Source organism: Phallusia mammillata, chromosome 3, assembly GCF_965637545.1.
Source record: "Phallusia mammillata chromosome 3, kaPhaMamm4.hap1.1, whole genome shotgun sequence".
Classification (NCBI taxonomy): Eukaryota; Metazoa; Chordata; class Ascidiacea; order Phlebobranchia; family Ascidiidae; genus Phallusia; species Phallusia mammillata.
Window position 1 is genome coordinate 17,922,964 of NC_137254.1, and position 20,141 is coordinate 17,943,104.

General features: G+C 36.6%; 1 protein-coding gene across 1 annotated transcript; it reads left to right on the forward strand.

Moving 5' to 3' along the window:
- Positions 1-3,334: 3,334 nt before the first annotated feature.
- LOC145218275 (prestin-like) lies at positions 3,335-12,557 on the forward strand. The gene is made up of 14 exons (XM_080085685.1): positions 3,335-3,598; positions 4,126-4,257; positions 4,325-4,482; positions 4,950-5,105; positions 5,914-6,078; positions 6,144-6,236; positions 6,682-6,824; positions 7,119-7,263; positions 7,830-7,943; positions 8,470-8,607; positions 8,861-9,003; positions 9,933-10,076; positions 10,300-10,667; positions 11,676-12,557. The coding sequence occupies exons 1-14, from the start codon at positions 3,433-3,435 to the stop codon at positions 11,855-11,857; spliced, it is 2,247 nt and encodes a 748-aa protein (XP_079941811.1). The 5' UTR covers positions 3,335-3,432; the 3' UTR covers positions 11,858-12,557.
- The last annotated feature ends 7,584 nt before the right edge of the window (positions 12,558-20,141 follow it).

A 20,141-nucleotide genomic window follows, 5' to 3' on the forward strand; every position in this document is an offset into this window, starting at 1 on the left:
AACTAAAGTCACCTTTGTACTGTTTTCATAAAAATGTGTTCAATTTTCATGAAAGTAAAATTTATTTTTGATCAATCCGTGTTGTATATCCATTGCCTACAGTTTAATGTTCACTATTGGTTTGATAATTTAAAGCCAGATTTCAGAAAAGAAATTTCCAAAATATTTTGCGCTTTACACAGGTTAGTTAGTAGTTAGTACATTAAAAAATGTGCGACGCATAACTGTTTGCGAAAAAAAGTTTCACGGCCTGAAATGATGCTATATTTTAATTGTTATTCCTAAACTTTGCACAGAAAACCTATAGTTGGTTTTCAGGATACATTTTGTACCAAACTAATTACTCAACAGAGTCAACATGCAAAACCAAGCACAATGTTGACATCCAATTAAAACCTGACTCAACAAAAATCAACTACAATAAACAACTCCTGGCACCTACACAAACAAAATGGCTGAAATCCGGGGTGACACTAAAACGCTGAATGGGCGGGACGGGCGGAATGGAGGGCGGGACGTCGCGGGAGATGGCGGGACGTCGTGAAAACCGCTATATATCGGGTTAAATTGCTGACGGTTGGAGCTATTAAGGTTGGGATAAGGTTTTATAATAGAAAATCATTAAAAAAAATTCCGCCGAACACTACATTCCGCGCCCGAAACGTCCCGCCATCTCCCGCGACGTCCCGCCATAGCATTTTTGCCTAATGTCAGGAAATAGTTGAATAAGTTTTAGGCAGGGACATTTTTTGATTAATATACTATTATAAAACCTCAACCTAACCCTAATAGCACTAACCGTCAGCAATTTACCCGATATTGAGCGGTTTCCGCGACGTCCCGCCCATCCCGCCCATTCAGCGTTTTAGTGTCACCCGAAATCCGGATTAAATATTATGGGAAACACTGCTACTGAAACTCGTGCTTTAACTTCATGGTCATAAAATTCGTTCCTTGCATAATAAACAACTGAAAGCTTAATTTGTACAAATACAAACATTTAAACACTAAAACAACCACTGATTAAACCAGTGTTCCCCCAACTTTTTCTACTGGGTTCCTAATTTTTTTTACTGGTTAAGGTTTCCTAAAGTGTTCGTGTATAAACTACAAACAATGTGCAGAAATCTGTTCCTACACAAATATACTACTCAGATTAAACTGCAGTGCAACCGTTAGAACCTCAGTCTTGTGTTGCATCACAAACGTGAGAAGTGCAAATAAAGGTAAATATAGCACGAAAATGCCACCATCTGAGTCTGACCAAAGTATGTGTACACTGTACAACTGTACATAGTTTTACAGACTTTGAGTCTGACAAATGACAGCCTTGCAAATGTTATGTTTTCGACACAGCTTTCGTCTGTTAACCATATTTGCATACCATCTGAAAACCACTCAATACGTGATATATATATGACACTGCAGTAGTTGTTACGTGACCAACCTTGAAATCTGACCTCACGTATGGAAAAAATGATGATTCCATTGTGACATCGCAAAAATATCTATGACGTCATTACTAGAAACGTGACTTGTCACAAATCAACAATGGTGACAAAGAATGCGTTCTTGTTTTTTGTCGGGCAAATGCGTTGTTCAAACAGGCTAGCACTCCACTTATTTGTTATTGAACGCAATCCAAACCATATTAAAATTGCGAATCAACATAACATTTTTTGTGGAGCCAAAACAATGTTTCAATGCACAGAAAAAAACTTTTTTGAATCGTTTGCAATGTTACTTTTATTGACAATTTGACAACATGTTCAAAATGTGATTGCACCCTTTGATCTGTTAAACAAAAATGTCACCTTTTAACCTGTACCAGCTTGTGCACCTCAACACAATAACTGACATACCGTACGTAACTGTGTTAATCACCACCTGCAATAACATCACCCGTTACACCTGTCATGGTGCGCACCGATTTCCAAATAGGCCAGTTGGGCTTTTGACTTAACAAATACTAAATATAAGTTGTAAATGTCAGACGATTTTTAGAAAACTGTTATCTAAAAAAGTCGCTTTTTTAATCGCATAAACAATACGTTAAATAATACGAATCGATATAATAATACAATAATACGTTTTTTAAAGTATAAATAATACGTTTCATTACCTTTTTTCCATTTTAGATTATTTTATTGTTGTATTGTAAATTTTGTACGTTATGGGTTAAAAAAGTTAATTATGTCTTTGATTGTGGAATTTGGGTGAATAGAACTACGCACTTTGTCTCGAAACATGAAAGAAGCAAAAAAACTTCTAAAGCGCAAGAAATATTGCGCTTGTCTCCCCGCCTAGTAACAGTTTCGGCGAAAAACTGGCAATGCGCACGTACAATCAAACAGGCCAGTCTAAAAATATAACTCCAAATCGCCACAATTTAGGCCCACCCATTGCATTTGAATGATGCAACAACAATTGACACCAGCACCAGGCACGTTTTATGACGTCACAAACGATTGATAACGCTATACATTAGCCAATGTCGGGTTGGGCCCATTGTTGTAACGCTAACCAGTATTTTTGCGTCACGATTTTTCAATTGGGGAAGTAAGGCTTGTCGGACTCACCCTTATGCAAAACACGATTTTGCTGCTGATTTATAATTCAGTAGCTATATAATCAAGTGAAAATAGGAACTGTTGTCTGTATTTTAAGAAGGCAGCCACAACGTAATGTCTAACGACAGGTTTTTCTTGTAGTTTTGTCACATAATTGTACAATAGTTTCGTACACTGTAATACACATGTGTTTAACCACAAAAGGTGTCATAATCTTTTCATAATCTTTTTAAGTTTTTTTGTTGGTTTTAGTTCTTTAGAGGCTTAGAGGTACAAAGACACATACATTTTTACGTTAAGGTTAGAAATATCAACGCGTATCACATTTTTGCGCAATCGCATTGTAAAGCGATGATCACCAAACATGAAGCGCAAAACATTTGTGGAATTTTTTTGGCTAACTTTTCAGTTTTGATGTTTTGTGAAAGCTAATGTGTATTTTTCGAGTAGGGAAATTTAAATTTGTTTCAAACAAACTGTTTTCAAATGAGTCTTATTCATTGTAGTTGTGTCGCAATAATTGCATGTTCAGGGTCATTTGAGTTCACATTAGCTAAATTACAGATGTAATTCATCCGGTCTTTATTAGCCTATCAATGTTTTATTTTTATTTTGACAAAGCTTGTTTATGTGCCAGTTTTCTAAAAAGTCCGTTAAAGCAAGTGTATCGATACTGCAAAATATTTAGAAAAAACATAGATCTATTAGGAAAAGTGGCAGTTCTAAAATTTATTTTTTGTTCGAAAAACTTTTTTGATTTGATTTATATTAACTTTCGTCCGTTTTGCAGGAACATATCGTGGATCTTATATAGTAAAAATACCTAAAATAAGTTCTGTTTAACTGACGTCAAAAACGAGCAATGACGTTGGATAGTAACTTGAGTCACGATGTCCATGAAGACAATGCGACCGCCAGCATTATGGAAACGGAAGAACAATTTCACAAGCGTTATGGCATTGAACGTGAAGAAAAGACCATCAGACAAAGAATGACAAATCAATTGAAAGAAACTTTTTCGTGTTCAAGTAAGTAATATTAGAAAATAATGCAAAATATTTCGCATTTATAACGTACAAAGAAAAACGAAACTATACGCACATCAAAATACAAACTTTCCGAATTGAAGGAAATGAAAGTTTTTAAATGTTATTTTGGGTTATAAGCAGTGGTGGAATTTGTGAATGCCATGATTATATCGCGGCCGCACCTTTATATAACATACGGTGATTTTACTTTGTTGCATACCAAATATGATTCTAGCCGCTTATTGTTCGGTCGCAGAAAAGTAGCACCGGGTGCATCAATCTGCTAAAATATATATGATAATTGGACTTGTTTGCCAGTACATTTGAAATCCAAGCGTCTCTGCGGCCGCACAACCTTTAATGAATCGGCCACATTTGGTCCGCGGGCCGCAGGTTGCCCACCCCTGGTTCAAGGAATGTCAAAAAATTTGTCTTTCGTACATTTACCCGAAAGCGAATGTCATATATTGCCTGCTTGTGGAGTAATTTGTGGTTTAAAACTTTTCTTAACAATAAATTGTTTCTAGAATCCAAGATGGTATCAGGTGTTGAATCTGTTCTGCCAATTACGTCATGGTTACGTAAATACAAGATCAAGGAATCCCTACTTGGTGACATCACCGGTGGAATCACAGTCGGCGTGGTTCACCTCCCGCAAGGTACACGTCACTGTGATGTCATTATGACATATCAAAAAGCTAACAAGTTTTACATTTTGTGATTTAGGTTTAGCGTACGGAATACTAGCAGAACTCCCCGCTGTAACGGGACTTTACGTGTCATTTTTCCCCGTCATCGCCTACGTCATATTTGGTACGTCACGGCACATTTCAATCGGAACCTTTGCTGTTATCAGTCTTATGATCGGCTCCGTGATCAATCAGGTACTTCATCTTGTCTTGCTTCCGCTAGATCACTTCCTCTTGTTTAAGGATTTTAGTGCAACAAGTTTCAACGGTTGGACACCATACCAACATGTTTATTTTATTACTAGACCCCGTTGATAACGTTTGTAATTTCCGTACGGCTTTTTTAATAGCGTATATGCCACTTATAACGTGTAGCGATACTGACGTCACGCTTTTTCGTGATACAGTAAACCTCGGTTAATCCAGAGCCGTTTGTACAAAAGAATTGTCCGGATTATGCAAAGATCCAAAATAACCGATGTGGATTTGTTAAAGCCTTACCACGTTACAAATCATTTGTATCTCAAGTTTTGTCTGGATTATGCGAAGATCCGGATTAACCGAATCCGGTGTAACTGATGTTTACAGTGTTTGTTTTTGATCAAATTTGGGGCAGCCAACCACAGCTTTCACCAAGAATGTGTACAATTTTAATTTCACAGCAAGTTCCTTCGGATTACTGTGGTGACGTCACAACGACCCCAACGTCATCGCCGTTTAACACTACCGAAACTCCAGATGATATATGTTCCAAATTACAAGATGAGCGGAAAATCGAAGTCGCGGTCGCCTTGTCTCTGTCAGTTGCAGTTGTCTATGTAAGGCTAAGCTTTATCATTTACGACTTTACGCTCTTTTCTGCAGTCTTGAAAGAGACTGGTTTAAATTTGGTGTCTCAACTTTGCTGTTAAATTACCATGTTTATAACTCTTGTCGTGGGTTCGGATCCCACCGATTTTCTAGTCTGTGCCTTGCCATATAGGAAATGCTTAAAATATCAGCTTGATTCGGTATGATGCCTTCTATAGGTCTGGCGTACTATGATTTATGATCGCTGGTCTGCATGGATGCTTCAGGGCTGATCCCAGTATGAACGTATTCATCTTTTACTGGGAAGATTGTTTGCAATTGTCGCATTGAGTCGAAGCACGTAATATTAAATTGTTGTGAAAGTAATTTGCAATGGTGTTTCCAAAACAACAACTATATACTTATATTCTCCGATTAACTACTGTCATAAAATCAGCCCCAAACTACTCATTGACATTGTCAGTTGCGTTTAAAGTAAAAAAACGTTTTCATTTCCATACGTTGTTCAGGGGTCTGTACTGAAAAAACTGTTGTTTGTTTGTTTGTATGTTTCATGTGTATCGTTGGTGTCGATGCAACGCCTGAGTGCGTACCTGCGTTTATTAACAGTCCGCTGAATCTTTTTTTTTATTGACTTAAAAAGTTTGTGACTTCAATTTAGTTCAACTAAGTTGGAGCAATGCCGCTTAAGGAAACCAAAGTGTCCGAGACAGGATTAGAACCCACAACGTTGCGAACACAAGGCAGTTGCGCTAACCACTTAGCCATCTTGTGAATAACTGAAAAATAAAATGATAAAACACATTTTTTTTGCAGTTTGTTATGTATCTTTTGCAACTCGGAATCATCACGGTGTATTTGTCCTCTCATATGATTTCTGGTTTCACGTGCGGCGCTGCGTTTCATGTCATGACATCACAAGTCTCCAAACTCATCGGATTAGAAGTGGAGCGAAAATCCGGCCCCTTAGCTCTTATATACGTAAGTGCGTTCATGAAATTCCAAGAGCTTTGTGAAGCCAAAAATATAATCATTGATTTTTGCAGACCTACATCGAAATTTTTTCGAACCTTAACCAAATCAATTGGGCAACAGTGATAGTGTCAGTTTGTTGTATTGTGGTGCTTGTTATAGGAAAGGTAAGCAAACTTTCAAATTGTATTACCTAATAAAACCAAAAAGCACAGGGTTGCAGCAGTAAGTCGATTCGCTTGTTATATGGGGTCAAGTTGGGTTTGGGTTCACTATTTATTGTTTCTAAGGGTTCAGTTTTTCAGGTTTACGTTTTTAGAACATTTTGTTTTCGGGTTTCGTTCCGTTTCGGGTCAAATGTCCGGTCCGAACCGATTTACGGTTTTTAAACCGCTTTAAATTATATTTTATTTCTACTGTTATTGGCCATCCTTTACAACAAAAGAATTTCTGCTGTGTCACATTATAATTGGTCATTTTTGAAACGCCCTGTAGCTGTTATTTTCAAACAAATATATAGGGTTAAACTCCGGTTCACAATTTTAATTCATAATTTACGGTTCTGGATCGGTTTTTGAATGAAAGAATAAAGTGTTTTTATTTTTTTAACAGGAAGTCAATCTTCGTTTTAAAGACCGGTTACCATTTCCGTTGCCGTGGGAACTAGTCGTGGTGATTTTCTCAGACGTTGCCTCTTATTTTGGTTTCCTCCAACTGAATTACGGCGTTGCTATCGTGGGGGAAATCCCGCGTGGGTAAGCACCTATTTCCCACTTTGCTCATCAATAGTCTAGTGCAAATTTTGATTTACATTTTTTGACGTTAGCATAAAAAGATAGGATATTTTAAACTTCAAAAACTAGCATGGGGGTGCACAGAACCCCCTTGAAATACATTTGTTGCGTAAGGCGTGTAAAAAGTATAGGTTGTTCGTGTTTTTTTTTGTTTCACAACAAAAATTAAAAACATGACATCACAAAGTATGACGTCATACATTTCATTGTTAAACCTGTGGTAACTCTCAATGCACAACAATGTGTTTGTTCCAGAATTGAGACGACAATTCCCAAAACGTCCGATTTTGGTGCGGTTTTCTTCAGTGCGATTCCGATTGCTGTAGTGACGTATACAGTGGGGATTTCCCTAGCTAGAATGTTTGCTACAAAGCACGCTTATCAAATCAACTCAAACCAGGTATAAAAAAATCAAATTTATTTTATTTGTGGTTTACCTTTCCTGTAGGGAATTGAAAGTGACTATAAAATTAAAAGCTTTTATTAGATGCCTTAAATGTGTTGTGTGCTTTTTACCAATTTTCTTTCTCTAAAGTAGGGTTGGTGCCCTAGGGAATCCCGGGATATAAAGCTTTTTCTGAATTTAGACCCGGGATTATTTTTGCTGAAATCCCTGGCTTAGCTTATAACGCTTAATGTGGTTTAAAGTTTCAATTAAATTATGATGCTAAAATTATTTCGTGTTTCCGACGTGTATTCTACTAGGGCGTGAAGATTTACTATCATTGCATTAAATCGAAATGCATTTTTAAGCTGAGCATCTTATTCCCGGGAAATTTCGGGATTGGGAAGTAAAATTCCCGGGAAATCCTAATCCAAATTAGACTCGAAATCTCCTATACCTATACTAACAAGTCGCTCATATTAACTTAAAATAATTTTACGTTAGCACTGGTTTATAACTATTTTGGTTGTAAAATAAAATTTAAAAAATAACAATGTAAAAAAGTATGTTTTTTAACACAGGAACTTTTGGCGTATGGCGTATGCAATCTTGTCGGTTCGTTTTTCTCTTGTTACCCAAGCGCAGCTTCTTTATCGCGATCTGTAATCTGGGAAGAGACCGGAGGAAAAACCCAGGTAAAATAATTGACACATAATAAGGTTTAAAAACGAGGTTTTCCGAATTGTAAGCAGAATTGTAAGTTGGGTTGGGCTTTTCGGGTTTTGATATTACACATAGCATCATTTTTCCGCATTTCTAGCAACTTTCGGGTCCAATTTAAGCATTAAGGAAAACAGGTTCGAGCTAGGTATCGGCATGTATTTTTGCATTCTGGCTCCCTAGGCTCATATTATTAAAAAACGATCTGGAAAGCCTCGTGTACCGTAGTGTATCAATCTTCATTGACAAAATATATCATATTTGTATGTCTTATAATATTATTGCTTTGACATAGCTTTACATTTCATTACTTCGAGACATAACATTAAAGCTTCGTTTGTTGAAGACAAACTTAAAGTGCGATATAACATAAATTTCAAATATTTGTTTGGTTTTTCGTTCATCCGGTCTAAGTTTTTGCAAAATAACCCATAGAATAGGTAATAAAGTAGTATTTTCGTCTTTTTTTACGGAATCATAAAACCCAATATTCTTTTTCAGTTTACTGGAATCATTTCATCCGCAGTTATTCTGGTTATTTTACTGTGGTTGGGCCCCCTATTCGAATCCCTACCTCATGCGGCACTGGCTGCAATAATCGTTGTGAATCTGAAACGAATGTTGAGACAATTTGATCAGGTTAGTTTTCGAAAATTATTTTTAAATTTTAAACGTTTAGAATTAGTAATAAGGCGCCAAAAATGTAAGCCAACATTAAAAACAACTTTAACATATTGAACAAACATACCAAGTTGCAGACAGTGCACGCTGTTTCGTCCTATAAGGTCTCAGCAGTGCAGCTGGGGACAAAACATAACAACAATTAAGTAACTTAACCTTTCATACATTTCTTGCAATGTATCATCATACATTTTTTGCAATGTATTTTTAGCTTCCTGCTCTGTGGAAAATCAGTAAGCTTGACGTCATGGTCTGGTTGGTCACGTGGTTAGCCGTGATTTTACTCGGCGTTGACGTGGGTCTTATCATCGGAATAGTGTTTTCGCTGTTTACTGTGATTGTTCGGACACAAATGTGAGTCGAGTGAAACATTTATCTTATTCCTGGCGTCTTGACAAAAGTATGACGTTTGTTTCATCTCCGCCAGCAAAATAGTGAAAGTTATAGATTTTATCAAGCTGGTCTCCCAAGCAACCCCATGTGGCAAGGCACAGGTCAGAATGATTAGCACCGACAATATCTGAGCTAAGTACCAACTGAATTGAGTTGGTAGAGCGAGTCCTGAAAGTGTCCTGTAGTGGGTTCGAATCCCACCACAGGCTAGATTTTCAAGGCTTGTCTCTTAACTGCCTGCAGGCATGGAAGACCGGCTTGATTTGGTAGAACGCTTTCAATGGGCCTGGCCTAAACAGTAGAGCTACTAACATAAGAACTAAGATAGTACAAAGTTGACTCAATACCGATTCATGGCGTTAAGAGCAAAGCAATTAACAGTGAGACTAGGATAGGGTGGCAATTTTGGGGGGACCGCAAGGCGGGTAAAGTAATTCTATAATCTTATTTAGCGTCAGTTTGTGCCACTGAATAAGTTTAAATCAAGAGAATTGAGAAATCGACTGTCTCCATTGCTAAACAATAGCCTTTGTTGAATGACAACTATCAAAAATGCAATTGTTTGCGCACAATCGTACTGCTTTTTGTCTTGTCTGTGATGTCACAAGCTGTCTTTAGAGTTTAGATTATGGTTATGCGCAATTTTGCATAACTAGCAGTAAATCCTGCAATCAACTTTCGTTTTTCTGAAATACACATTCCAGCTTAAGGACCGCGAGCCCTCGAAATAATAGCAAAGGGACCGTTTTGACAAAATAATGAAAAAGTTTGGGAACCACTGGGTTAGAGGAACTAAATTTAACACAAGGAACTAATTTTATAAGTTGTTATTATACGTTAGTAGCTCTACCCAATAAGCATAATAATTTAACCATGAGATGTCGCTACAGAGTTGGCGGTCACGTGATGTCGTCAGTGGGTGAAATGGGAATTTACCGAAACCGAAAACGCTACAACGTTGATGCTGAAAAAGAGAATTCGAGCATTTTAATTTATCAATTTCCTTCACCACTTTATTTCGCCAACAAAGAAAGGTGAGATCCAACAAAATTATTTGTGATGTCGATGTGTGTGACGTTATAATATACTGACGTCAGGCATGTGTGACGTACCGCAAAAATGAACATTTTAAAAAGTTTTTAAATAGATTCAAAAGATATTTCAACCATATCTTAGAACGCAACGATTTGGATGCCTAAAGTTCTATGTGTATTCCATGTTTAAATTTAAATGAAAGTGGTTTTATTTTATTTTCAGATTTCTCAATCTGCTTTACACCGAACTTGACTTCGAGCCAGCTATGGAAATCGCACGAAAGAAAAAACAAAAAGCGAAGCAACTGAAAAATGTGATTCTCAACGCGGCCTACGTGGACCATGACGTCACTGATATGACGTCGAACGGAACGTCGTCACCTGAAAAACTGGAAAACGGAATAAGCACAATTTCTTCTAGTCACGTCAACGGTTCGTGTGTCGTCATAGAGAGGAGCGACGAAATTCGTTACGTCATTATGGAGATGACGTCATGTTCTTTCATTGATAACGACGGAATGAAGTGTATTAAAAGTCTGCACGGCGAACTTAAGGAGCTCGGAATTCGGATGTTGCTAAGTCAATGCAACGGTAAGAATGTAACTTAAAACAACGTATAGCACAGTGGTTCTCAAAGTGGGGTCCGCGGTCCTTTACGGGTCCTTGAAGCAATTTTGTGGGGACCACCAATAGGTTAAAGAACTTCTTTAATCTTATTTGGCGTCAGTTTGTGTAACTGAAAACGTTTAAATCCAAGTAAAATTAAAGATTGACTGTCTCCATTGCTAAACAAATAGCCTTTTATGCGCGACAACTAACAAAAAACAATTGTCCGCGCACAATCGTAATAAATTTGTCTTGTCTGTGATGTCACAAATTGTTTTTGGATCATTGTTATGTGTAATTTTGCATAACTAGCTAAAATCCTCAAGGTCCGCGAGCTCTCGATATAATGGCAAATGGACCGTTTTGAGAAAATAATGAAAAAGTTTGACAACCACTGGCATAGCACATAATAAAATGATTATGTCATTACACAAGAGCAACGGTTTCAAAGGTCAAGATAATTTCCTATAGATATGACAAAAACGCTTCAGACAGTGCACACTGTTTCGACCTGTAAGTTCTCATCAGTGCAGCTGGTGACGAGAACCATGACAAAGAACAAATTTTAGAACAGCTGACATGTGCAGCACACGTGGCAGGCAACAGTGATTGTGATTCATTCGGCGGATTCTCCACTGAGCCTGTGTTGCTCAGTTGGAAGAGCGCGAGTCCCGGAAACATTCCTGTCGTGGCTTCGAATCCCACCGCAGGCTAGTAAATTCGCCTTGCCATATGGTGGTGAATGCTTGGGCCTGGCTTACTGCCATTTTAGACCAGACTATACTTTAGAAAAACAAAACTGTCGTGGGTTCGAATCCCACCGCCGACTAGTAAATACGCCTTGCTATATGGTGGTGAATGCTTGGGCTTGGAAAACTGTGATTTTAGACCAGACTATACTTAAGAAAAAAAAAGTGTTTGTTAATTTTCAAAAGCAGAATTTACTTAACTTTGAAGTCTCCACTCAACTTTTTAAAAAAACACTGTTTTCAGAAAACGTTCGACGCTGTCTGAAAGCCGGTGATTTCCCACCGGAAGAGGGTGATGACGTACCGGAAGCCGTATTCTTCCTGTCTGTGGCCAAAGCTGTTTCTTACGCCGAGCGCAACGTCGTCAATAGTGACGTAGCTATGTCAGCGTCAGACGATATTGACGAAACTATTACAAAATTTTAGGAATTTAATCTTTTTATTTACTTTGGAAAACCTGTCTTTAATATTATAATATAACTTAGTGGTGTATGTTTTACTTAAACTAATATCAAAAAATTAAACCATCAGCATTAACATTACTTTTGCCAGATCAAATCTTAAAGTGCCAAAATGTGTCATATTTATGCAGCAACGATTGTTTTTGTTTCGAAAATCTGTTTCTTCTTTCATTTAAACTACCCCGGGATAAATTTGGGTTTGTTTGTGTGAAAAACAATATTTTTTTTAACTTATTACTATCTAACTGTTTTCCCAAACAACATTAGACTTATTGGCGGTTCGCCTCTTTAAAAAAGATCGCCAGGTGCTTCCCATAGCAAATGTGCTTTGTGTTAAAAAACAAAAACAGTAATATTCTGTAATAAAATACAATAGTCGTACAGTTATTTCCAGACCTTCGTGTTGTAAATTGTTACCATAACTTTTTCCTTTGCGTTGCGACTGTAGATTTTTCGCTTTTTATGTCGTCGTTCGGTGCCTTACGTAACTGGTACAAATTGATTTGCAACTATGCGACTTTTTATCGTTTTGACTTTTGTTTGTGAGTGCATAAAAAGCATTTCTGTTGAGTTGTTTCGAACTTAAATTGAGGTCATTATTTCGTACCGCTGTTTCATTCTTGCGTTTTGGCGCAGTTAAATTAAAAACGCTGTAAACACTTCAATCTGTTTGTTGTTGGATTTTAATAAGTTAGGCTACGGAGCATTGAAATTTGATTTGAAAAGTAGCATGCAGAGGTGTAGCGAAAAACAGTGCACAAGATTTTACGAATCTGAGTCATCAGACCAGTTTCTGACGATAGCCTTGACAAAGAACATATTTTAAACCAGAAGCTAGAAGGGGTTTCTACAAGTCAAGAAGGCTACGATCGTAGTAAATATTTGCACAATGTGCGCAGAACTGCGCAAGCGTAAATTTGCGCACATTTCCCCCAATTTAAAACGGGTTGTCTCTAAAAACGCTAACGTTTTGGGCTATTAGAGTTGAAACAAAGTATTTGTTACTAAAAAATTAACAATAAAACTAACCACCTATACTGGAAGTGATATTGAATGACCATGACCAAGGAGTCAATGTAAATCTTATTTTATGTCCTAATCAATAATTCTCTAAAACTTCAACGCATATTTTTAACCAACTGGGCTTGCAAACGAAAATTTGATTTTGATTTGTTTGAATAAAATGTTTAAAATGGTTTTAAAACTTTGCACTAGTCATCAAAATTAATCAGTTTTATCTGAAAATTCACTTAAGTTTCCAAACGGGGATTTCCCTGTACTTTCATGCATGAGCGATTACACTTAATGTGAATATTTAGCTGTAACACAAACTTCTTGTTTTTAAATGCAGTTCTTATTATAACTACTATAAATAATTAACATATTTCAACAGTAAAAGTTCATTTTTGTATTTAGGAATAAACTTGTTTTGTTTTGTTTTTCCTTTCTACAATAGTCTGTTAAAAAAACTTCATTTCAGCAAAATGGACATTATTGATGAGTTTCCAAAGAATGTAATCCATATATGTCATGTGCATTGTGATGAAGTTTTTACAATCGCTTCATGTGATGATGAAATTCAACATGTTTACTGTAAAAGAAATAAACTGGGCATTTTTCAGTGTCCCAAGAAGTTTTTAAGTGTTCTTGTTTACTTTCTAAGCAGTGGAAACTGTTTGGAGCAAAAAGACAGCTTTGAAAGTATGTTACAATGCCTAAAAAGCACTTTAAGTGGGACAAACGTTTGTCAAGATGTGGTTATAGGGTGGCTTAACAATGACATCATTCTTTTTGATCAGAAAATGCTTTCAGACCTTAAAGCATTTAATTTGGGAGAAAATGTACTTTCCTATGCTGTCAAGAAAATTGTTGCACCAGCAGAAATTATAACACAAATCGAGTTTATCAAAATTTTTATTTCTGAAAAATCGCTTGGCAAGGAACTATATGTGTTGCTTTTTGGGCTTGAAGCTTTAAAGAAATCTTACAGAATTGTAATGTTTTTCCTAAAAAATGGGCAAATTTGGTATGAGTTCATCGAGGAATTTAAAAAATTAAAGTTCTTATATTCGGTGGAAGAGGAATGCTTAGATGCAACATGTCATGGACAGGACATGTTATTATGTGTACAAACTGTTAGCAGGAGAATTGTAACATTTCATCCAAATCTTGATGAATTTGAAGTCGACATTAACTTTATCAAATGGAGTGAAAATTGTCAAAACATTTGTACTAACGGAATCTCTGATTGTAATGCACAACTATCTGCAAAACAGCGTTATATTGTTTCAAAGTTGGTAAAACATGATAATAATACAAATCGCATTGATATACATGAAGTGCTACAAGAAATCCAAAAATTGCAATCTCAGCAAGTTATTTTAGAGAATTTGAATCCTGAAATTAATTTAAAGTTGAAAATTAATAAAGACCTATCAGACATATCATTAAAAACTGGTTCAACTGTTTTGATTTCTAGTATTTCTGAGGATAAAATCCACATTTCACTGCAAGATGGAGTTGAGTTTTGTGTTTTTGTGCTTTACTGTTCCAATGCAGAATGTTCAAAAACTTTTTTATCTTGCACCCGACACATTTGGTTGTCGCTGGAAGAATATTTTTATTCTGACCATATTTCTTGCTACATTAAACATAGAAAAAATGTAGTCAATCTTGGCACATTAAATATTTCGTTATGGAGCTGTTTAAAACTTGCTAAACTGATGACAAATGTTAAGTCAATGCCATTCCACACACAAATGTATTTCCAACATGATTCAAGTCACAATCAGAAAGACATTTTAGAGTATATTTGTTGTGAACAACTTGACAATCAAGTATCAAGCATGACTTTTACTTTCCAAAAATGCTTTGTGCATGTTAATATCAGTCTTAAAGAAAACGTTTTTGTTGTTAAAATTGATTGCACTGAAAAGTTAGTTTTGTTAAAACTGGGTTCCGATTTGTTAAAGAGGATTAACAGGGATGTGAAAACTAACAAACTTAGAATTCAAAACAATGGTAAAGCTTTGGTGATTTGTTGGTAATCTATTTGTATTGTTAAGCTGTACCTGTATTTGCTTTACCTGTAGACAAAACAAACTAATAAAATATAAAAACGAACATTTGTTACTTTCTTTTAAAAAATAAGATTTGATCATGTATATTATAGATTTCAAAGTGGGGGTATGGAAGGGGCAAGTAAAAATGGGCAATAGTCCTCAAACAAGTTGGCCAAAACGATTTCCGAATATTGACCACTTCTTGTATGAAAACTGTAAAGTTTTGTTTTCGTTTTTACCTAATGGTGACCCATGTGTTGTAGAATCATATGCAATATTCATTTCTTATCGAAAAGTGGCAAACGTAAAGTGGTATCCAGCCATGCTCGGCATGCGATGACAAATAATAATTGTAAGTGCAAGTTGGCGTAGCACAGTGGTTCCCAACCTTTTCTGTTACATTCCTCCCTTTGCCCATTTTCGAACTATTCATTCCTCCCCATCAGACAAAAACAATTATAACTTAAAAAATTGTTGCAATTTGAAATGGAAAATCCAAATCATAATGGACATCCCTGATGTACAAACAAAAATATTCTGTAACATTTCCAATGCAAAAATTTATTTTACAGTTTTTATGAAATTCCTCCCCTGAACTCGTAAAATTCCTCCCCGGTTGGGAGCCACTGGCGTAGCATGAAATACGGGAGCTAAGTTGGATATATTCTGCTTCATGAAAAAAAAAACTGTGAAACATTTAGAGCAGCTATAAAGTCATAACAAGGCGTTAAGGTGGCTGGACACAGACTGGGTATTCCGTCAACGTGCGTAAACGCATGCGAAAAACGCTCCGTAATCTGACGTGCGTAAACGGACCGAATTTATGTTCCGAAAGTGGCTGCGTTTGGTGGTATATATACACAGGATCCGAACGATGCGATGTTTCGCTTGAATGCGTCCTACTCCAAATCAGTTGTTTGGCTGTTCGAAGAAGGAATACCGCTAATTTCTTGCATTAGGGTTATCACGGTGGTGGTGGGATTTTAATGTTGCTGAACTCAAACACACCGACCAAAAAATGCAATATACGTTTGTTTACAATTGACATTATCCAACCTACCCTTCGCATTTTCTGGTGGCAAACCTTGCTCAAATAAGGTAGCAGTACAATAACATTGCTAGTGGAAAACAAATGTCACAAAATATTTGTATTTTCTTTCTAAAAGACACTTTTGAAGCAGACAAAATAAAAAAGTACAAACACACAGTGCACATGAGCAATATGTTTAAATGGTAAAACCAGGGATGAACAAACACTGAAAGGATATTTTTTGTGTATTTAAACAGAATGCTTCATACTTCTAAAGAATTTCATTTGCTTTAAAAAACCCTTGTGTAACCTCTTTCGATTGCCTCAAGCATTTTCTCATTTTGGAAAGATAAAAGGCAATCCTAGCATCAGTAGGTGGCTTCTTATAATTTCGCAATGTGCTGGTTGTTGCCTGCAGGTCTCCTAAATAATAAAAACATAAATGCAAAAGTATGTACAAATCAGTTTATAAGTACTTTTGTTTAATCCACAAGTGCAATCTTTCATTTAACTTGACTTTTCTGGTTTGTTTCCATCTCTCATAATAAACACAAACCTTCGTGTTCAAGTTTAAATAAAACAGACTTGATTTAAAAATAAATAAAAATAAAACAGACTTGATTCGGGCATGGCTTTACACTCGCCAATTGTTTTCCGTATTTTACTTAGGTAAATCAATTTTTCAGTCCTTATTCATTTTTTCATGCCCCTATATGGCCAATTCACCACTAAAGCGTTCTAATTGAAAAGTTTGCGTCTTAATTACCCAGAAACTCCTCTGTTGTCGAATGGTCGAGGGTGACGTGGCCGCCATCTTTTTTTAAAGGACACAGTGGCGGCAACAATGGATTTTCACATGAACAAAACTGATGAAGTTTTTATGTTTAAGGCAGGGGTGTCCAACTCGAACACACCGCCGTGCCAATTTTGGTTTCAAAATATACTCGCGTGTCAGCCTTTGGTACTTTTTCCAAACCATGTCTTAAACGTCTTAACGGCACGGGCTCAATCCGAATATTTGGTCAATATGTAGAACTCTACTAAACGGTTAAAAAATAGGGCACTGGAGTACTTTGGGTGCGTCAAAAACTTATCTTTGTTCAAGTTACGTCGGTTTAAAATGTTTTCCAACTAAACACAAATGCGTTTGTAGTCACGTAATTAATTGAACAGACGGTTGAAACGCAACAATTACAATTGTTTCGAAATAAACAGATCGGTTGAAACGCAACAATTACAATTGTTTCGAAATAAACGGGCATTTTATTGCGACATAAACATGGCACGTTCACTAACGTTTTTTAGTATTATGTGGCGCAATAACTTTCTGAAATAAAAACAACTATATTTTTTGTTGTTAATAAATTCCATGGGCCAACATTAAACAATGCAAGGGGTTTATAGCCGCTTTTAGGTGTTGTTATGTACGTTTGCATTACCGATTCCTAAGCCGTGTTCAATGTCCGTTTGCAAAGCACTGCAACGACCCAAACTTGATTCAAGATGACCTAAGTTTCGGTCAGCTATATTTGAAACGTGAATTGGTTTTACTTTTATTTCCTGCGTAACAAGTTCTTTAAAAATTAAATGGTTGTTAAAATGACTGATTCGGCAAATCGTCCTTTCGGTATGTGCATACGTTATTGGACGCACAGCAAACACCCCAACCACACAAAGAAATGTATCAAGTGACTATTTACAATATAGTGTGACAGAAACTACAGGCTAAAACACAGAAAAGGTTTTGGTATATAGTCGCACACCGCCGAAGTATCGTACGGGTACATATATACTGCACATGTTATAGATATCGGCGCTATTGATCAAAAGTCGCACCCCTGGCATTTTTTTCAAGCTCTACGCCTATGGCAAGGAGGCTTCAAATTTTGTCAAAAACGAACATTTCAATTAGTTGGCTGTGTAACTTTACCACTGGTAATCTTTACAGAACTTAGAATAAAGGCCAAGAAGAATCAATAGAAACAAATCTAATTGCGTGACAAATCCTAATGTTTACTATCTAAATGTGCAAAAGCTCGCGTGCCATTTTTAAAAGCTCTGCGTGCCACTTTTGGCACGCGTGCCACGTGTTGGACACCCCTGGTTTAAGGCTTAGTTCACATTAGACGAATTGTCTCAGCATAGATCTGCATAAAAAGCACTTAGATATTTTCAAGTTAAAAAAAACGGCAAACCGCTTAGTTTAATCTTTGGATAATGTAGCACATTAATCTGGACTTTTAGCACCATGAAATTGGATATTATGACATAAATCCGATTCTCACTAATGTAGTTGATTATCTAAACAAGGATACGGTGTGAAATATGAAGCAGTGACAAAATTATGTGAAAATGGTAATGGTAAGCCTTCATTATACACGTTATTGTCCATTGTACATACGTGTATGTTTTCTATCTTTCCCGCCAGTAACCTGGAACTAGATTCATTTATATGACGCAGTGTTGTGCATCCTGGAACATTGGCTCACACTCTGTCGGTAATTGTGATGTCACAACCATGGCATTGTTTATTGGTGTCATGTCTTGTTTTTTTTTTGTTTTTTTTTGTTAGCGTGAACCGTGAATGCCTCGTGTTTATTGGTGAGTGCAAGTTATATGGGCTGCATGTATTTATTAACTGGTCGGTTATTTTTTTTTCGGGTAATAAATAGGAAATTTGAGCTGTTAAAAACTGAATAGTCGCTTTTAATCCATTGTGTGCATATAGTGACCAGCAAGCACATGATTAAAACCTTGTTGTTGTGGTTTTTCAGATTTGTAATTATGTAAAACCTTTATTCAAAAGTGGATCCCGCGCCTTCGTCCACCCACGTGTTATTTCTGTATGTTTTTCCGGTAAGATTATTATTGGATAATGTTTTCCATCTGCTACTAATGTGGTTAGTTGACTTTATTGAAAGGTTAACTACACACGTGCTGCGTTTTTTACCGTTGCCCTCCATCTGTTAGTATTATTTTAGCGTATTTGCAACCGCTAGGTTTTCGCAGCTGTGTCCTGTGTTTTCGTGCCATTGTATCGTCATAAGTTACCATGCTTTTTGCGTTCAAGTGCACGTGAACAAAATACGATACGATACACGTCAAGTCACTACGTTTTGGACTTCGGTATGTGTACTTCGGTATTGAATTCTTGGTGAATTAACAAAGAGAAAGAGCCTTATGGCTAAATGCTTAAGACAGGGGTGCAGAAACTGGGGTCGCAGAGACGACCTTATACGGCCGTGAACATATATATTAAAATGTGTGCACTGGCGGCCGTGACTTAAATAAAACTATTTTGCTAAAAAGTATTACGAAACTGGTCTGAATAGATTTGCGTGGTTAGAACGAGTATGACCAGCCTAATAGCGATTTTTGTCTTTTTGTATGCTTATTGTGTACAAACAATGCGAAAAACAGACACCACAAACGTCACAATATATAACTTATGTCATAAACAGTTAAGACAGATTCTCACGCCGACTGTGCATCAAGTTAGAAATTTCTCTGGTTTTTTCAGGGGCCATTAGATGGCATTTATATAAGATAAACCTATTTCTTTTCATCCTTTATATTGAATTAAAAACAAACGCTTGACGGCCGTTGGTGATATAAGGATCTGCGATGCGGCAGACATAGCGAAAGGGTTGAGTTTCCCTGGTTTGAGACAAATCCAGAAAATCTCTGGTTTGAGGGTAAACGTTTGACTGTTACTAATGTATTCTGGTTGTAAGAATAAGGATTTCGTGACGCGGAAACGAGGGTGCTTTAAAATATTTTTTCTGCCAAATTTGTTAATACGTGAGACAAAATACATAATTACACGTCACTGATTAATGTACTATTATCGTATGTCATGCCAAAACGTTGTAGAATTTTTTTCACTTGTTTAAAAAATTGTGTGCAAGTTACACCTAAACAATAAACGACAGTTTGCTTCCAAGAATGAACTCGAGCTGAAATTGTTTGAAACGCATTTTTTTATTGCGGCGCCGTTCATTCAGTTAATATATTTTCCCCCCAAGAGATCGACACAAACTTCGTTGATTGCACAGGCAAGTAATTGTGTTACCACTTTCTAGTGTGTGCCCTGTTTACTTTTTTGTTTTAAAAACGCTGTTTCAAAAACTTTCTCCATAAGGTAGCCTACATGGGGA

Excerpts from the sequence above, each read along its gene's own strand:
- LOC145218275 (XM_080085685.1), top strand. The coding sequence starts at position 3,433 with ATGACGTTGGATAGTAACTTGAGTCACGATGTCCATGAAGACAATGCG. Across the intron at positions 7,944-8,469 it reads AGACCGGAGGAAAAACCCAG|TTTACTGGAATCATTTCATC; the intron begins GTAAAATAATTG and ends ATTCTTTTTCAG. Across the intron at positions 8,608-8,860 it reads TGTTGAGACAATTTGATCAG|CTTCCTGCTCTGTGGAAAAT; the intron begins GTTAGTTTTCGA and ends ATGTATTTTTAG.